Source organism: Cetorhinus maximus, unplaced genomic scaffold, assembly GCF_964194155.1.
Source record: "Cetorhinus maximus unplaced genomic scaffold, sCetMax3.hap1.1 HAP1_SCAFFOLD_2581, whole genome shotgun sequence".
NCBI lineage: Eukaryota > Metazoa > Chordata > Chondrichthyes > Lamniformes > Cetorhinidae > Cetorhinus > Cetorhinus maximus.
Window position 1 is genome coordinate 18,160 of NW_027598516.1, and position 18,123 is coordinate 36,282.

Below are 18,123 nucleotides of genomic sequence, written 5' to 3' on the forward strand. Positions count from 1 at the left end.
TCCAGGGCATTCCTGGAGCATTGGCAACTGCAATTCTCATGGTGCCGTCACCCCTTTCCCCCCAGAGTCAAAGAACGGCCCCGCATTTCTATAGCGCCTATCTATAGCGTCTTCAGCATGCTATGCACAGCCAATCAGCCCGCTTTTGAGAAGCAGTTGCTGTCCTTCATCAAATTTGCACACAGCAAGATCCCGCCCTTCCAAAACAATGCTTTTACATCCAGCAGGAGAGGGGGAGAGTGGGGGGAATGGGGTGCGGGGGGTGGGCGGCGGGGGGGTGAAGGCTGGAGTGGGGCTGTGCTGGGTAAAACGTGAGTGACAGAAAGTGGAGACGGGTGACAAAAATCAGATTTAATCACAATTAGTCTCGGGAACACTGGGCTCAACAGGGAAAACTCAATATGTTTCTCTTTTTCACACATAACAGTAGCAAAATGATTTGGAATCAGGAATTGTTAGGAGGCCACCTCACTGTGATAGCATTCCCTCATGGTCCCAGGCTGACCCAGGTAGGAATGTGTCCAATTCACAACCACCCACCCCCCCCACACATCTTCCTCACACTCACTCCTTTACACCATTCGCCAGCTCACTCACTCCCTCCCTCCTGCTCTTCTCCCACTCACCTCTCCCCGTCTGGATTAATGCTGTGGTCTTGTCAATGCTGATGTGGTTACAGTCAGCTGGCAGGATATTTGACTGGGTGGTGCATCGCAACTCCGTCCTCCAGCATAACACATCAGCTCTGAAGATCAGGTGACTCATGCACATCAGGGATTGGGCCTCAACTTTCTAGTTTGCTTGAGTAGGTACCAGCTTCGCATGCAATACCTTTCCAAACAAACCCCCCCCACCACCACACACCCACCTTTCCCATTCTGCTCCAGGCAATCACCAACTGCATTTGGCAGCCCGGTAACCCTGATAGATCAACAATCCCTTTCGAGGGCCGACACTCTCAGTTATCAGAACAAGGAAGGACCCGGTTTTGCTCCATGCTTCAGAAGAGGGTGTGAGAATTGGCCTTATTGTCCGTGGAACCTGTACCCCAGTGAGAGTCAGTGTGTGTGGAACCTGTACCCCAGTGAGAGTCAGTGTGTGTGGGACCCGTACCCCAGTGAGAGTCAGTGTGTGTGGACCTGTACCCCAGTGAGAGTCAGTGTGTGTGGGACCCATACCCCAGTGAAAGTCAGTGTGTGTGGGACCTGTACCCCAGTGAGAGTCAGTGTGTGTGGACCTGTACCCCAGTGAGAGTCAGTGTGTGTGGACCTGTAACCCAGTGAGAGTCAGTGTGTGTGGCTGAGGCATGTGTGTGTTGTGTGTGTGAGAGAGAGCGAGAGAGCAAGAGAGAGTGAGAGCGAGTGTCTGTGAGGGTAATGGTGAGGTAGGTGCGATATTGAGCTAGTTTCTGTCGGTGGTTTTGCCTTGTTAATCTGCTTTCTGGTCTTTGCTGGTGGATACTCTCCAGTAATACAGCACCTGGGCAGCAATGACTCCATTAAAGGAAGACGCGACTATGTAGGTGAGAATCATCAGCCGATCGCCTGTCTCCTGAGGAAAGAAACACAGGGAATGAAGAATGTAACTCTTGGGTGTGGTAAGGGTGGAGTGAGCAATGTGTGACTAGTCATGGGCAAGACAGGAGAATCTTGAGAGGAAGATGGATTGGCGGAGGGACCTTTCAGCTCTGGTTCAATCCCTCTATCAGGCCGAGTGAACTGGTGGGGATGTGGTGGCAGGGGCAGAGTGACCGTGAGGAATGTGACTGAGCGCACATGATTGCGTGTGTGTGTGTGTGTGTGTGTGTGTGTGTGCATTTGTGTGCACATGTATGTGTCCATGTGACTTTGTGTGCATCTGTGTCTATGTGCACGTGGACCTTTGTGTGCATTTATCTGTGTACATGCGTTGGTGTATGCATGAGTGTGTGTATGCGTGTGTCTGTGAGCTTGTGTAAACGTGCATCTGTGTGTGTGTATGATTGCATGTGTATATGTGTGTATATGTGTGTGTATGTGTGTGTATGATTGAGTGTGAGTATGATTGCATGTATGTGTGTGTGTATGATTGAGTGTGTATATGTGTGTGTATGATTGAGTGTGTACGTGTGTATGCGTATGATTGAGTGTGTGTATGTATGATTGAGTGTGTATATGTGTGTGTGTATGATTGCATGTGTATATGTGCATGTGTGTGTGTATGATTGAGTGTGTAATTGTGTATGTGTGTGTATGATTGAGTGTGTAATTGTGTGTGTATATGATTGAGTGTGTAATTGTGTGTGTGTATGATTTGAGTGTGTAATTGTGTATGTGTGTGTGTATGATTGAGTGTGTAATTGTGTGTATATGATTGAGTGTGTAATTGTGTGTGTGTATGATTGAGTGTGTATATGTGTATGTGTATGATTGAGTGTGTATATGTGTATGATTGAGTATGTATATGTGTATGATTGAGTGTGTATATGTTTATGTGTATGATTGAGTGTGTATATGTGTATGATTGAGTGTGTGTATGTGTATGATTGAGTGTGTATATGTGTATGATTGAGTGTGTATATGTGTATGATTGAGTGTGTATATGTGTATGATTGAGTGTGTATATGTGTACGATTGAGTGTGTATATGTGTACGATTGAGTGTGTATATGTGTGTGTGTATGATTGAGTGTGTATATGCGTATGATTGAGTGTGTCTATGTGTATGATTGAGTGTGTATATGTGTATGTGTATGATTGAGAGTGTATATGTGTATGTGTATGATTGAGTGTGTATATGTGTACGATTGAGTGTGTATATGTGTATGATTGAGTGTGTATATGTGTATGATTGAGTGTGTATATGTGTATGATTGAGTGTGTATGTATGTGTGTATGATTGAGTGTGTATATGTGTGTGTGTATATGTGTGTGTGTATATGTGTGTGTGTATAATTGAGTGTGTGTATGTTTGAGTGTGTATATGTGTGGGTATGATTGAGTGTGTACGTGTGTATGCGTATGATTGAGTGTGTATATGTGTATGATTTGAGTGTGTATATGTGTGTGTGTGAATGTGTGTGTGTGTGTGTGAGAGGGACAAGGCCTAGGAACTCCGGCTGTCGGTGTGGGGTTGGGGGTGGCGTGGTGCTGGGGGGTGAGGTGTGGAGCTGGGGGGGTGAGGTGTGGAGCTGGGGGGGGGGGTGAGGTGTGGAGCTTGGGGGGGTGAGGTGTGAGCTGGGGGGGGGGGGTGAGGTGTGGAGCTTGGGGGGTGAGGTGTGGAGCTGGGGGGGGTGGGGGGGGGTGGCGTGAGGTGTGGAGCTGGAGGGGGGGGCGTGAGGTGTGGAGCTGGGGGGGGCGTGAGGTGTGGAGCTGGGGGGGGTGGCGTGAGGTGTGGAGCTGGAGGGGGGGCGTGAGGTGTGGAGCTGGGGGGGGTGGGGGGGGTGTGGAGCTGGGGGGGGCGTGAGGTGTGGAGCTGGGGGGGGTGGCGTGAGGTGTGGAGCTGGGGGGGTGAGGTGTGGAGCTGGGGGGGGTGGCGAGAGGTGTGGAGCTGGGGGGGTGAGGTGTGGAGCTGGAGGGGGGGGTGAGGTGTGGAGCTGGGGGGGGTGGGGGGGGTGTGGAGCTGGGGGGGGCGTGAGGTGTGGAGCTGGGGGGGGTGGCGTGAGGTGTGGAGCTGGGGGGGTGAGGTGTGGAGCTGGGGGGGGTGGCGTGAGGTGTGGAGCTGGGGGGGTGAGGTGTGGAGCTGGGGGGGGTGAGGTGTGGAGCTGGGGGGGTGAGGTGTGGAGCTGGGGGGGTGAGGTGTGGAGCTGGGGGGGGGGGGTGAGGTGTGGAGCTGGGGGGGGGGGAGGTGTGGAGCTGGGGGGGGGGGGGGTGAGGTGTGGAGCTGGGGGGGGGGGGGGTGAGGTGTGGAGCTGGGGGGGGGGTGAGGTGTGGAGCTGGGGGGGGGGGGGGTGAGGTGTGGAGCTGGGGGGGGGTGAGGTGTGGAGCTGGGGGGGGTGAGGTGTGGAGCTGGGGGGGTGAGGTGTGGAGCTGGGGGGGGTGAGGTGTGGAGCTGGGGGGGGGTGAGGTGTGGAGCTGGGGGGGGTGTGAGGTGTGGAGCTGGGGGGGGGTGAGGTGTGGAGCTGGGGGGGGGTGAGGTGTGGAGCTGGGGGGGGTGAGGTGTGGAGCTGGGGGGGGGTGAGGTGTGGAGCTGGGGGGGGTGTGAGGTGTGGAGCTGGGGGGGGGTGAGGTGTGGAGCTGGGGGGGGGTGAGGTGTGGAGCTGGGGGGGGGTGAGGTGTGGAGCTGGGGGGGTTGAGGTGTGGAGCTGGGGGGGGGGGGTTGAGGTGTGGAGCTGGGGGGGGGGGGTTGAGGTGTGGAGCTGGGGGGGGGGGGTGAGGTGTGGAGCTGGGGGGGGGGGGGTGAGGTGTGGAGCTGGGGGGGGGGGGGGTGTGAGGTGTGGAGCTGGGGGGGGGGGGGTGTGAGGTGTGGAGCTGGGGGGGGGGGGGGTGAGGTGTGGAGCTGTGGGGGGGGGGGTGTGAGGGTGGGGGGGGGGGGGTGTGAGGTGTGGAGCTGGGGGGGGGGGGTGTGAGGTGTGGAGCTGGGGGGGGGGGGGGGGTGAGGTGTGGAGCTGGGGGGGGGGGGGTGTGGAGCTGGGGGGGGGGGGGGTGGAGCTGGGGGGGGGGGGGGGGTGTGGAGCTGGGGGGCGGGGGGGAGGTGTGGAGCTGCGGGGGGGGGGGGGGGAGGTGTGGAGCTGGGGGGGGGGGGGGGGGGGGAGGTGTGGAGCTGGGGGGGGGGGGGGGTGTGGAGCTGGGGGGGGGGGGGGGGGGGGGTGGAGCTGGGGGGGGGGGGGGGGGGAGGTGTGGAGCTGCGGGGGGGGGGGGGGGTGTGGAGCTGGGGGGGGGGGGGGGGGGGGGGGAGGTGTGGAGCTGCCGGGGGGGGGGGGGGGGGGGGGGGAGGTGTGGAGCTGGGGGGGGGGGGGGGGGTGAGGTGTGGAGCTGGGGGGGGGGGGGGGGGGGGGGTGAGGTGTGGAGCTGGGGGGGGGGGGGGGGGGTGAGGTGTGGAGCTGGGGGGGGGGGGGGGGTGAGGTGTGGAGCTGGGGGGGGGGGGGGTGAGGTGTGGAGCTGGGGGGGGGGGGGGGTGAGGTGTGGAGCTGGGGGGGGGGGGGGGGTGGGTGTGGAGCTGGGGGGGGGGGGGGGGGCGTGAGGTGTGGAGCTGGGGGGGGGTGAGGTGTGGAGCTGGGGGGGGGGGGGGGGGGAGGTGTGGAGCTTGGGGGGGGGGGGGGGGGCGTGAGGTGTGGAGCTGGGGGGGGGGGGGGGGTGAGGTGTGGAGCTGGGGGGGGGGGGGGGGGGGAGGTGTGGAGCTGGGGGGGGGGTGAGGTGTGGAGCTGGGGGGGGGGGTGTGGAGCTGGGGGGGGGGGGGTGGAGCTGGGGGGGGGGAGGTGTGGAGCTGGGGGGGGGGGGGGGGGGGGTGTGGAGCTGCGGGGGGGGGGGGGGGGGGAGGTGTGGAGCTGGGGGGGGGGGGAGGTGTGGAGCTGGGGGGGGGGGGTGTGTGGAGCTGGGGGGGGGGGGGAGGTGTGGAGCTGCGGGGGGGGGGGGGGGGGGGGGAGGTGTGGAGCTGGGGGGGGGGGAGGTGTGGAGCTGCGGGGGGGGGGAGGTGTGGAGCTGGGGGGGGGGGGGGGGGGGAGGTGTGGAGCTGGGGGGGGGGGGGGGGAGGTGTGGAGCTGGGGGGGGGGGGGGGTGTGTGGAGCTGGGGGGGGGGGGGAGGTGTGGAGCTGCGGGGGGGGGGGGGGGGGGGGGGAGGTGTGGAGCTGGGGGGGGGGGAGGTGTGGAGCTGCGGGGGGGGGGGGGGGGAGGTGTGGAGCTGGGGGGGGGGGGGGAGGTGTGGAGCTGGGGGGGGGGGGGGTGTGTGGAGCTGGGGGGGGGGGGGGGAGGTGTGGAGCTGCGGGGGGGGGGGGGGGGAGGTGTGGAGCTGGGGGGGGGGGGGGGGGAGGTGTGGAGCTGGGGGGGGGGGGGGAGGTGTGGAGCTGGGGGGGGGGGTGTGTGGAGCTGGGGGGGGGGGGGGAGGTGTGGAGCTGCGGGGGGGGGGGGGGGGGGGGGGGGGGGTGTGGAGCTGGGGGGGGGGGGGGGGGGGGGGGTGTGGAGCTGCGGGGGGGGGGGGGGGGGGGGGGGGGAGGTGTGGAGCTGGGGGGGGGGAGGTGTGGAGCTGGGGGGGGGGGGGGGTGAGGTGTGGAGCTGGGGGGGGTGTGAGGTGTGGAGCTGGGGGGGGGGGGGGGGGGGGGAGGTGTGGAGCTGGGGGGGGGGGGGGGGGGGTGAGGTGTGGAGCTGGGGGGGGGTGAGGTGTGGAGCTGGGGGGGGGGGTGAGGTGTGGAGCTGGGGGGGGGTGAGGTGTGGAGCTGGGGGGGGGGGGTGAGGTGTGGAGCTGGGGGGGGGGGGGGGGGGGGGGGGGGGAGGTGTGGAGCTTGGGGGGGGGGGGGGGGGCGTGAGGTGTGGAGCTGGGGGGGGGGGGGTGAGGTGTGGAGCTTGGGGGGGGGGGGGGGGGGGGGCGTGAGGTGTGGAGCTGGGGGGGGGGGGGGGGGGGGGGAGGTGTGGAGCTTGGGGGGGGGGGGGGGGGCGTGAGGTGTGGAGCTGGGGGGGGGGGGGGGGGGGGGTGAGGTGTGGAGCTGGGGGGGGGGGGGGGGGGGGGCGTGAGGTGTGGAGCTGGGGGGGGGGGGGGGTGAGGTGTGGAGCTGGGGGGGGGGGGGGGTGAGGTGTGGAGCTGGGGGGGGGGGGGGGGGGCGTGAGGTGTGGAGCTGGGGGGGGGGGGGGGGGGGGGAGGTGTGGAGCTTGGGGGGGGGGGGGCGTGAGGTGTGGAGCTGGGGGGGGGGGGGGGTGAGGTGTGGAGCTGGGGGGGGGGGGGGGGGTGAGGTGTGGAGCTGGGGGGGGGGGGAGGTGTGGAGCTGGGGGGGGGGTGAGGTGTGGAGCTGGGGGGGGGGTGAGGTGTGGAGCTGGGGGGTGAGGTGTGGAGCTGGGGGGGGTGAGGTGTGGAGCTGGGGGGGGGGGTGAGGTGTGGAGCTGGGGGGGGGGGAGGTGTGGAGCTGGGGGGGGGGGTGAGGTGTGGAGCTGGGGGGGGGGTGAGGTGTGGAGCTGGGGGGGTGAGGTGTGGAGCTGGGGGGGGTGAGGTGTGGAGCTGGGGGGGGGGGGGGGCGTGAGGTGTGGAGCTGGGGGGGGGGGGGGGGGCGTGAGGTGTGGAGCTGGGGGGGGTGAGGTGTGGAGCTGGGGGGGGGGGGGGGGGGCGTGAGGTGTGGAGCTGGGGGGGGGGGGGGGCGTGAGGTGTGGAGCTGGGGGGGGTGAGGTGTGGAGCTGGGGGGGGTGTGAGGTGTGGAGCTGGGGGGGGGGGGGGGGAGGTGTGGAGCTGGGGGGGGGGGAGGTGTGGAGCTGGGGGGGGGGTGAGGTGTGGAGCTGGGGGGGTGAGGTGTGGAGCTGGGGGGGGGTGAGGTGTGGAGCTGGGGGGTGAGGTGTGGAGCTGGGGGGGGGTGAGGTGTGGAGCTGGGGGGGTGAGGTGTGGAGCTGGGGGGGGTTGAGGTGTGGAGCTGGGGGGGGTGAGGTGTGGAGCTGGGGGGGTGAGGTGTGGAGCTGGGGGGGGTTGAGGTGTGGAGCTGGGGGGGTGAGGTGTGGAGCTGGGGGGGTGAGGTGTGGAGCTGGGGGGGGTTGAGGTGTGGAGCTGGGGGGGGGTGAGGTGTGGAGCTGGGGGGGGGTGAGGTGTGGAGCTGGGGGGGTGAGGTGTGGAGCTGGGGGGGGTTGAGGTGTGGAGCTGGGGGGGGGTGAGGTGTGGGGAGGGAAGGAGATTGAAACAACAAACTGACCTGCACAGAGGTGAAGATTCTCGCCAGTGAGCCAGCAAACAAGAGGAAGACAGTGAGAGCAGAGAGTTGTCCCGTGTGGCCGTTTCGATAGTTAGTGAGGATCTGAATCAGCTGAGGGAGGAAAATAGTGACGTGAGTGAGACTTTCAACCACTCCCCAACCCACCGGCCCATCTCTGGCAGGAGATCTGTTTTTAAACCCTCCCTCCCTCTGGCCCAGAGGTGCTGAGCTGGGCTGGCTGCAAGGGGAGAACTGGGGAGTTTCTACAGGGATGATCCAGCGCTGAACCCCACCCCTGTGAGAGCTGGAACAGTGAATATTCCCATCAAAGCTGACAACAGATAATCTATGGACTTGAATACAGTTTCATTTCTATTCCGCGAATTAAGGAGAGCTGCCATTTTGTAATTATTTCAATGCTGAAATGATCCTAATTATGCAATCCCTTTGTTCTTTTATACTTTAATTTTATTTTAATGCTTGGCAAAAACCATGTCATGAATTCCGATTACCAGTTTTGTTTGTATCCTCATCAGAAATCCGTCTGTCCAGATGTTGCCTGCCAACAGCATCTACCACTCAGCCCAGTGACCACCCTCCCCCCCAAAGACACAAGGTCAGGGGTTCAAGTCCCACTCCAGAGCCACATAATCCCAGCCAACACACGCAGTGCCATTATTGAGGGAGTGCCGCACTGTCGGAGGGTTAGTACTGAGGGAGTGCCGCACTGTCGGAGGGTCAGTACTGAGGGAGTGCCGCACTGTCAGAGGGTCAGTACTGAGGGAGCGCCGCACTGTCAGAGGGTCAGTACTGAGGGAGTGCCGCACTGTCGGAGGGTCAGTACTGAGGGAGTTCCGCACTGTCGGAGGGTCAGTACTGAGGGAGTGCCGCACTGTCGGAGGGTCAGTACTGAGGGAGTTCCGCACTGTCGGAGGGTCAGTACTGAGGGAGTGCCGCACTGTCGGAGGGTCAGTACTGAGGGAGCGCCGCACTGTCGGAGGGTCAGTACTGAGGGAGTGCCGCACTGTCGGAGGGTCAGTATTGAGGGAGTGCCGCACTGTCAGAGGGTCAGTACTGAGGGAGTGCCGCACTGTCGGAGGGTCAGTGCTGAGGGAGAGCCGCACTGTCGGAGGGTCAGTGCTGAGGGAGTGCCGCACTGTCGGGGGGTCAGTACTGAAGGAGTGCTGCACTGTCAGAGGGTCAGTAGTGTGGGAGTGCCGCACTGTCAGAGGGTCAGTACTGAGAGAGTGCCGCACTGTCGGAGGGTCAATACTGAGGGAGCGCTGCACTGTCAGAGGGTCAGTACTGTAGGAGAGCCGCACTGTCAGAGGGTCAGTACTGAGGGATTGCTACACTATCGGATGGTCAGTACTGAGGGAGTGCTGCATAGTCGTTGGGTCAGTACTGAGGGAGTGCTGCACTATCGGAGGGTCAGTACTGAGGGAGTGCTGCACTGTCGGAGGGTCAGTACTGAGGGAGTGCTGCACTGTCGGAGGGTCAGTACTGAGGGAGTGCTGCACTGTCGGAGGGTCAGTACTGAGGGAGTGCTGCACTGTCGGAGGGTCAGTACTGAGGGAGTGCTGCACTGTCGGAGGGTCAGTACTGAGGGAGCGCTGCACTGTCGGAGGGTCAGTACTGAGGGAGTGCTGCACTGTCGGAGGGTCAGTACTGAGGGAGTGCAGCACTGTCAGAGAGTCAGTACTGAGGGAGTACTGCACTGTCGGAGGGTCAGTACTGAGGGAGTGCCGCACTGTCGGAGGGTCAGTACTGAGGGAGTGCAGCACTGTCAGAGGGTCAGAACTGAGGGAGTGCTGCACTGTCAGAGGGTCAGTACTGAGGGAGTGCAGCACTGTCGGAGGGTCAGTACTGAGGGAGTGCCGCACTGTCAGAGGGTCAGTACTGAGGGAGTGCCGCACTGTCGGAGGGTCAGTACTGGGGGAGTGTTGCACTGTTGGAGGGTCAGTACTGGGGGAGTGTTGCACTGTTGGAGGGTCAGTACTGGGGGAGTGTTGCACTGTTGGAGGGTCAGTACTGAGGGAGTGCCGCACTGTCGGAGGGTCAGTACTGGGGGAGTGCTGCACTCTCGGAGGGTCAGTACTGGGGGAGTGCTGCACTCTCGGAGAAGTGGTGCTAAGGGGGTGCTGCACTGTCCGAGGTGCCATGCTACCGATGAGGTGTTAGTTCGGGACCAATATTTATCCCTCAAACAACATCAGAAATGAAGAGGTGATGAGTGTTATTGCTGTGTAGGGGGATCTTTCTGTGGGTAAATTGGTTGCTGCGTCTCCTACATTGCAGCAGTGGCTCTGCTTCAGAGAGCACTTCACTGGCCGTGAGGCATCCTGAGGCAGTGAAACGAAGGCTGGCCTGTCATAGGGGGGACTGCTCCTTACCCGGCTGACAATGACCGCTGGCATATTGAGAGCCTGCAGAAAGGTCACGCCCATCAACGGAGTCAACGGTGACAGCAAAAGGCTAACCAGGGCAAAGTAAACCAGCAGACACGTCACACCTGAAAAAGAGAGAGAGGGGGAGAGAGTAACGCACACCCTCTACAAACAACTCGCACTGACCGCCAGGGACAACTGCTCGCAGGTCAAAGGGCGCGGTTTCTTTAATCCCGACCGCACAGGCGTGTGCGAGCGAGTGACCGGTCTCTTTGGCCACGGCTGAGGGGGCATCACTCCCGCCTCCGCGTCCGGAGGTCATGGGTCCTTGCAGCCTGGACAGCATTCAGGTGAACCTGCACACCGCTCCTTCCAAGCTCAGTATATCCTCTCTAACCTGCAGTTTCCGGACCGTACACAGTCTGCCTGACCTGCTCTACGCAGGACTTTGCACAGTCTTACCACCCCCTTTATGCTAAAACTGTCTAGTTACAAATACCAACAACCCTTCAATTTCTGATTAATGTTTTTACCCGACTAGTACTGGGTGCCCTAAATCTATCTGGACCTCCACAGGCCCTGGCTTTTCATCATTTCAAAATGCTGGGATTTATGCTTTTGGCTACAATATGTGTCACCTGAGCGAACGGCATGAGATGCTTTGCAGCAACACAGAATGTTACACAAAGCCTCACAACCCCTGAGCAATCAGTTCACTCAATGGGGCATTTTCTTATTCATTCACGGGGATGTGGGCGTCGCTGGCTGGGCCCAGCATTTATTGCCCATCCCTAGTTGCCCTTGGGAAGGTGGGGGTGAGCTGCCTTCTTGAGTCGCTGCAGTCCCTGTGGTGTAGGTACACCCACAGTGCTGTTAGGGAGGGAGTTCCAGGATTTTGTCCCAGCGACAGTGAAGGAACGGCCGATATATTTCCAAGTCAGGATGGACTGACCAAGTGGGTTGGAGGGGAACTTCCAGGTGGTGGTGTTCCCCAGGTGTCTGCTGCCCTTGTCCTTCTAGGTGGTAGCGGTCGTGGGTTTGGGCGGTGCTGTTGAAGGAGCCTTGGTGAGTTGCTGCAGTGCATCTTGTAGATGGTACACACACTGCTGCTACTGTGCGTCGGTGGTGGAGGGAGTGAGTGTTTGTGGATGGGGTGACAATCAAGCGGGGCTGCTTTGTCCTGGATGGCGTCCAGCTTCTTGAGTGTTGTGGGAGCTGCACTCATCCAGGCAAGTGGGGAGTATTCCATCACACTCCTGACTTGTGCCTTGTAGATGGTGGACAGGCTTTGGGGAGTCAGGAGGTGAGTTACTCACCACAGGATTCCCAGTCTCTGACCTGCTTTTGTAAGCCACAGTATTTATATGGCTGGTCCCAGTTCAGTTTCTGGTACCTTTCTGTGTTCTGCCACCCAAGTGCTGAATGAGGAAGCCGATCATCAAAGTCTGCAGCATCAGGAAGAGAGCCTCACCCCACGAGCTGTGAACAAGAAGAGACAGAGTCAGCGGAACACGGTGAGAATGTGTCCCACCCATAACCACCCGCCCTGTGGGTCAGCAGGCTGTCTGGCAAGAGGATGCAACATGCACACCATCCCACAGTCAACTGTCGGTTACTGGTGTCGGCCGTCTGAGTCAGAATGTTGAGAGTTCAAATCCTACTCTGGAGAGCTGAGCATACACTCTAGGCCGACACTCTTCCAGGGCCAGTCCTGAGGGAGTGCCGCACTGTCGGAGGATCAGTACTGAGGGAGTGCCACACTGTCGGAGGATCAGTACTGAGGGAGTGCCGCACTGTCGGAGGGCCAGTCCTGAGGGAATGCCGCACTGTCGGAGGATCAGTACTGAGGGAGTGCCGCACTGTCGGAGGATCAGTACTGAGGGAGTGCCGCACTGTCGGAGGATCAGTACTGAGGGAGTGCTGCACTGTCGGAGGGTCAGTACTGAGGGAGTGCCGCACTGTCGGAGGGCCAGTCCTGAGGGAGTGCCGCACTGTCGGAGGATCAGTACTGAGGGAGTGCCGCACTGTCGGAGGATCAGTACTGAGGGAGTGCCGCACTGTCGGAGGGTCAGTACTGAGGGAGTGCCGCACTGTCGGAGGGTCAGTACTGAGGGAGTGCTGCACTGTCGGAGGGTCAGTACTGAGGGAGTGCCACACTGTCGGAGGATCAGTACTGAGGGAGTGCCACACTGTCGGAGGGTCAGTACTGAGGGAGTGCCGCACTGTCAGAGGGTCAGTACTGAGGGAGTGCCGCACTGTCAGAGGGTCAGTACTGAGGGAGTGCCGCACTGTTAGAGGGTCAGTACTGAGGGAGTGCCACACTGTTAGAGGGTCAGTACTGAGGGAGTGCCGCACTGTCAGAGGGTCAGTACTGAGGGAGTGCCGCACTGTCAGAGGGTCAGTACTGAGGGAGTGCCGCACTGTCAGAGGATCAGTACTGAGGGAGTGCCGGAAAGTCAGAGGGTAAGTACTGAGGGAGTGCCGCACTGTTAGAGGGTCAGTACTGAGGGAGTGCCGCACTGTCAGGGGGTCAGTACTGAGGGAGTGCTGCACTGTCAGAAGGTCAGTATTGAGGGAGTGCCGCACTGTTAGAGGGTCAGTACTGAGGGAGTGCCGCACTGTCGGAGGGTCAGTACTGAGGGAGTGCCGCACTGTTAGAGGGTCAGTACTGAGGGAGTGCTGCACTGTCGGAGGGTCAGTACTGAGGGAGTGCTGCACTGTCGGAGGGTCAGTACTGAGGGAGTGCTGCACTGTTAGAGGGTCAGTACTGAGGGAGTGCCGCACTGTCAGAGGGTCAGTACTGAGGGAGTGCTGCACTGTTAGAGGGTCAGTACTGAGGGAGTGCCGCACTGTCGGAGGGTCAGTACTGAGGGAGTGCCGCACTGTCGGAGGGTCAGTACTGAGGGAGTGCCGCACTGTCGGAGGGTCAGTACTGAGGGAGTGCCGCACTGTCGAAGGGTCATTACTGAGGGAGTGCCGCACTGTCGGAGGGTCAGTACTGAGGGAGTGCCGCACTGTCGGAGGGTCAGTACTGAGGGAGTGCCGCACTGTCAGAGGGTCAGTACTGAGGGAGTGCCGCACTGTTAGAGGGTCAGTACTGAGGGAGTGCCGCACTGTTAGAGGGTCAGTACTGAGGGAGTGCTGCACTGTTAGAGGGTCAGTACTGAGGGAGTGCTGCACTGTCAGAGGATCAGTACTGAGGGAGTGCTGCACTGTCAGAGGGTCAGTACTGAGGGAGTGCCGCACTGTCAGAGGGTCAGTACTGAGGGAGTGCCGCACTGTCAGAGGTGCAGTCTTTTGGATGAGACATTAAACTGAGAGTCTGTCTGCCTGCTCAGGTGGACGTGAAAGATTGCATGGTGACTATTTTGGAGAAGAGCAGAGGGGAGTTCTCCCCGGTGTCCAGGAGCCGGTATTGATCCCTCAAAAAGATCACTAAAAACAGATAACCTGGGTCATTATCACAACACTGGGTTTGTGGGAGTTTGCTGTGCGCAAACATGTTTCTCTGCATTACAACAGTGACTACACTTCCAAAACACATTTCATTGGCTGTGAAACTGTTTGGGATATTCCACTATTGTGAAAGACATTATAGAAATGCAAATCCTGTTGTAGCTTCTGCTCTGCTCAGTGAAGAGACCAGAACCAGGGGCCATCAATATAAGACAGTCACTAATAAATCCAATGGGGAATTCAGGAGAAACGTCTTTACCCAGAGAGTGGGGAGAATGTGGAACTCACTCCCACGGGGAGTGGTCAAGACGAATAGTGTGGATGTCTTTAAGGGGAAGCTGGATAAACACGTGAGGGAGAAAGGAATAGAAGGATATGGGGATCGGGTGAGATGGAGAAGGGGGTGGGAGGAGGCTCGTGTGGAGCAGAAACACCAGCACGGAGCAGATGGGCCGAATGGCCTGTCTCCATGCTGTACGCTCGATATAATTCTATGTAAAACACGGTTACAAGTACCTGAAGGGGAAATGGTTCCTGACACCGTAAACCATAGAGCCAGTGATGGACAACATTTCTAGCAGCACCGAGTTAAAATTCAGACCCTCCGTGCTCTTAGCCTTCAGGATCTTCAATATCTGAGGTAGTTTAACTGGAAGGAAAGACACAATTAAGTCATTGAGTGAGACCGCATCTGGAGTGTGTGTGTCTATTGGTCTCCTTACTTAAGGAAGGATAGAGTTGCACAGGAAGCAGTTCAGGCTGATTCCTGGGATGGGGGGGGTTATCTTATGAGGAAAGGTTGGACAGGCTGGGCCTGAATCCACTGAAGTTTCGAAGAATGAGAGAGGATTTTGGTGAAACATATAAGATCCTGGGGGCGGGGTGGTGCTTGACGGGGTAGATAGGACAGATAGATAGGCCTCCCCTCGTGGGAGAATCTAGAACTAGGGGACACAGTTTAAAAACAAGAGGGTCTTCCATTTACGACGGAGATGAGGAGGAATTTCTTCTCTCAGAGGGTCATTAGTCTGTGGAATTCTCTTCCCCACAGAGCAGTGGAGGCCAGGTCACTGAATTTATTCAAGGCTGAGTTAGACAGATTTTTGATCGACAAGGGAGTCAAGGGTTAGGGGAGGCAGACAGGAAAGTGGAGTTGAGACCACAACCAGATCAGCGGAGGGGCCGAAGGGCCTCCTGCTCCTAATTCGTGTATTCACTCAGAAACTTTGCCTGGCGATGGATGGAAACTCACACCTGACTCATGGAAGCAGTTTTTGCCTGGCCCTTTGACTGGTACAGAACGCCACTCTCCCAACCCACAGTGTCCATCATCCTCCCTCTGTGCAAGGAACATTCCGGAAAAAGAAAAGTCTGGCAAGGGCAAAGGGAGCACTGGAAACCTGGCGATGGACTGTATCGACCAACAACTGCATTTATCTAGCACCTTTGATGTAGAAAAATGTCTCAGGTGCTTCACAGTGTCATCGTCAGACATCGAAAACGGATACTGAGCCTCACAAGGAGATACCAGGGACAGGCAACCAAAAGCTCGGTCAAAGAGGTTGGTTTTAAGGAGCGTGTTAAAGGAGGAGAGAGTTGGAGAGGTTTAGAGAGGGAATTCCAGAGCCTTAGGGCCCCAGGCAGCTGAAGGCACGGCCACCAACGGTGGAGCGATGGGAATCAGGGGATGTGCAAGAGGCTGGAATCGGAGGAGCGCAGGGATCTCGGAGGGTTGTAGCGACTGGAGGAGGTTATAGAGATAGGGAGGGTTGTAGGGGCTGCAGGAGGTTACAGAGATAGGGAGGGGTGTAGGGGCTGGAGGAGGTTACAGAGATAGGGAGGGTTGTAGGGGCTGGAAGAGGTTACAGAGATAGGGAGGGTTGTAGGGGCTGGAGGAGGTTACAGAGATAGGGAGGGGTGTAGGGGCTGGAGGAGGTTACAGAGATAGGGAGGGTTGTATGGACTGGAGGAGGTTACAGAGATAGGGAGGGTTGTATGGACTGGAGGAGGTTACAGAGATAGGGAGGGTTGTATGGACTGGGGGAGGTTACAGAGATAGGGAGGGAAAGAGTGGACAGATTTGAAAACAAGGATGAGAATTTTTTAATAGAGGTGTTGCCGGACTGGGAGCCAACGTAGGTTAGTGAGTACAGGGGGTTAACGGTGAACGACTAATCTGCAGGCTCACATCTCAGGGATTCCCCTGATGGGGTTGGTGGGGGGACCCGAGTGTGGGACACCTGCCAGAGGCCCAAAGCTGTCGACACAGGTTCAAGCTCAGCTGTGATGCCCCCACCAGTCAATCAGCACTCAATATCCACACTCACTCTCACACAGGTACAGGGCGAAGTTCTGGAGTGCGGAGTTACCTCTGCCTTCACAGAGTGAGTATGGGAAGAGTAACAATGCCAAAAACATGACTGGTGGCCACAGTTTGCTGCTGATGTCCTGTCCTTTGTGGTAATGGTAGCTCATGGCCATGTTACTGGACCAGCAATCCAGAGGTATGGACTAGTGCTCCAGAGACGAGTTCAAATCCCACCACGTGGGGAATTTCAATTCAATTAATTAATAAACCCAAAATTTAAAGCTAGTCTCAGTAATAGTAACATTGAAACCAACAGCTTGTCATAAAGCCCCCTCTGGTTCACTAATGTCCACAATGTGGTTCACTCTTAACTGCCACTCAAACCGCTACAGGTAAAGCACCGCTGGTGTTCCTACACACCACGCACCGCAGCGGTTCAAGGAGGCTCCTCACCGCCACCTTCTCAAGGGCAATTAGGGACGGGAAGTAAACAGTGGCCCAGCCAGTGGCGCTGGCGTCCGATGAAAGAATAAACGAGAAAACGCACTGGGTCTATAAACAGTTTCGGAATTCACTCACCCATCACCGATCCGGCGATGATGGCCAGTCCCAACACTTTGCTGAGGAGCAGTTTCAGACAAGGAACTAAAGAGGGGATGGGAAACAGAAGAAATGTTAACGGTTCATCTGCATGGAGGCCCTGCACCTCCCCCCGCCCAAGCCGCCACTGAAGGAGCTACTGTACACAAAGGTTAATTCGCAATGGCCAGCAACAGCCTCTCTGGCAATGGAGCGACACACTGTGCACACAAGGGGATCGGGATCCTCACCCTCAGAGATCACAGCCCCTAAGCTCCTCAGGGCCAGCTGTGTACTGATAGCTCTCCTTCCGCAGTCTGCTGTGTTTCCTACATCACAACAGTGACTACGCTTCAAATGTATTTAATTGGCCGCATCGTGCTTAAATCCTTCCTTCTTTGGAAGAACCGTTCAACACAGCGCCCAGCGCAATGAAAGCAAAACACCTCGGACGCTGAAAATCTGAAGTAAAAACCGAAAGTGCTGGGAAAAACTCAAGCAGGTCGGGCAGCACCTGCGGGGAGAGAAACAGAGTTAACCTTCCGATTCCAATATGTCCCAAAGAAGAGTCGTATTGGACTCGAAACGTTAACTCTGTTTCTCTCTCCACAGAGGCTGCCAGACTTGGCTGAGTTTTTCCAGCATTTTCTGTTTTCATTTCAGTTCCCTGTGCCTCTGCCTCTCCCCACCCAACAATGAGCAAAAACTGGGCTGCTGCCTTTGTCATAGAACCTCGCAGTGCAGGAAATAAGCCATTCGGCCCATCGTCCCTCTACTCCCATTTCCCCAGTCTTGCCCCAAAGTCCTGCAAAAAACTGGGAATAGGAGTAGCCTCGGTGTTGAGCAGAGGGGTTTGAGGCAGGAGGAGGTGGAGGGCACCAATAACCAACTACCCCCCTCAAAAATGCTGGGGAAAAGCCAAGTGCCAATCAAGCAACTGGAATATTTTGCATCCAAGGACGCTAAATCTATCAGGGACATCACTGCTTTAAGAGGGCGGCGGGGGGGGTTCTTCACCCATGATTGACAACGCCGGCAGCCAGTCGAAAAGCGCGCCGACGCTCCGCGGGTGCCCATTGGCCGCGGCGGTTTGAAATGAGCCAATCGGACGAGGGTGGAGGGGGGGGGGGGGTCACTGGGGTCTCCACAGAGCCGGGGCGGCGGAGGGGGAGGAGCTGACCCGGTGCCGGCGGCCGTTGGAGTCCAGCTCTCTCTCTCACCGTCCAGCAGGTTAAACTCCAGGAAGAATTGCTCGTAGCATTTCTCGGTGAGGAAGAAGTTGAGCAGCAACGGCTTCAGCATCGTCACGGCCGCCGCCATCGCCCGTCACCGGAGCTGGGGGCTGCTTCCGGTGGGCCGCCGCCTGGAGAGTCCGGCCGGCACCGGAAGCCCTGAGGCTCCGAACAAAGGTTCCGGCCCCACACGACAATTCCCCTCCCCCTTCACCTGAGAGAGGCTCAGACAAGAGCAATGGGATCTCTGCCTCTCTGGAACATTCCTGGGCCCCCAAAGGCTTTATTTAAACATCTCAGCAGCCAAATTTATCCCTTTTTTAAAGAGAAAAAAAAAACTAAAGCTGGCAAGGATAAATGTAGA

General features: G+C 58.9%; 1 protein-coding gene across 2 annotated transcripts; it reads right to left on the reverse strand.

The window, feature by feature from the left end:
• Window positions 1–336: 336 nt before the first annotated feature.
• Window positions 337–17,881, reverse strand: mpdu1b (mannose-P-dolichol utilization defect 1b). Of its 2 annotated transcripts, XR_013575716.1 has the most exons (8): window positions 17,748–17,881; window positions 16,528–16,593; window positions 14,157–14,289; window positions 11,578–11,663; window positions 10,191–10,309; window positions 7,798–7,908; window positions 1,206–1,551; window positions 337–1,139 (listed from the first exon to the last, which is right to left on the reverse strand). XR_013575716.1 is itself a non-coding variant. In XM_078537565.1 (7 exons), the coding sequence occupies exons 1-7, from the start codon at window positions 17,845–17,847 to the stop codon at window positions 1,429–1,431; spliced, it is 738 nt and encodes a 245-aa protein (XP_078393691.1). In that variant the 5' UTR covers window positions 17,848–17,881; the 3' UTR covers window positions 337–1,428. The 2 variants fall into 2 exon arrangements, 1 of the variants encoding a protein (XP_078393691.1); XM_078537565.1 differs by having other exon boundaries at window positions 337–1,551.
• Between the last annotated feature and the right edge of the window lie 242 nt (window positions 17,882–18,123).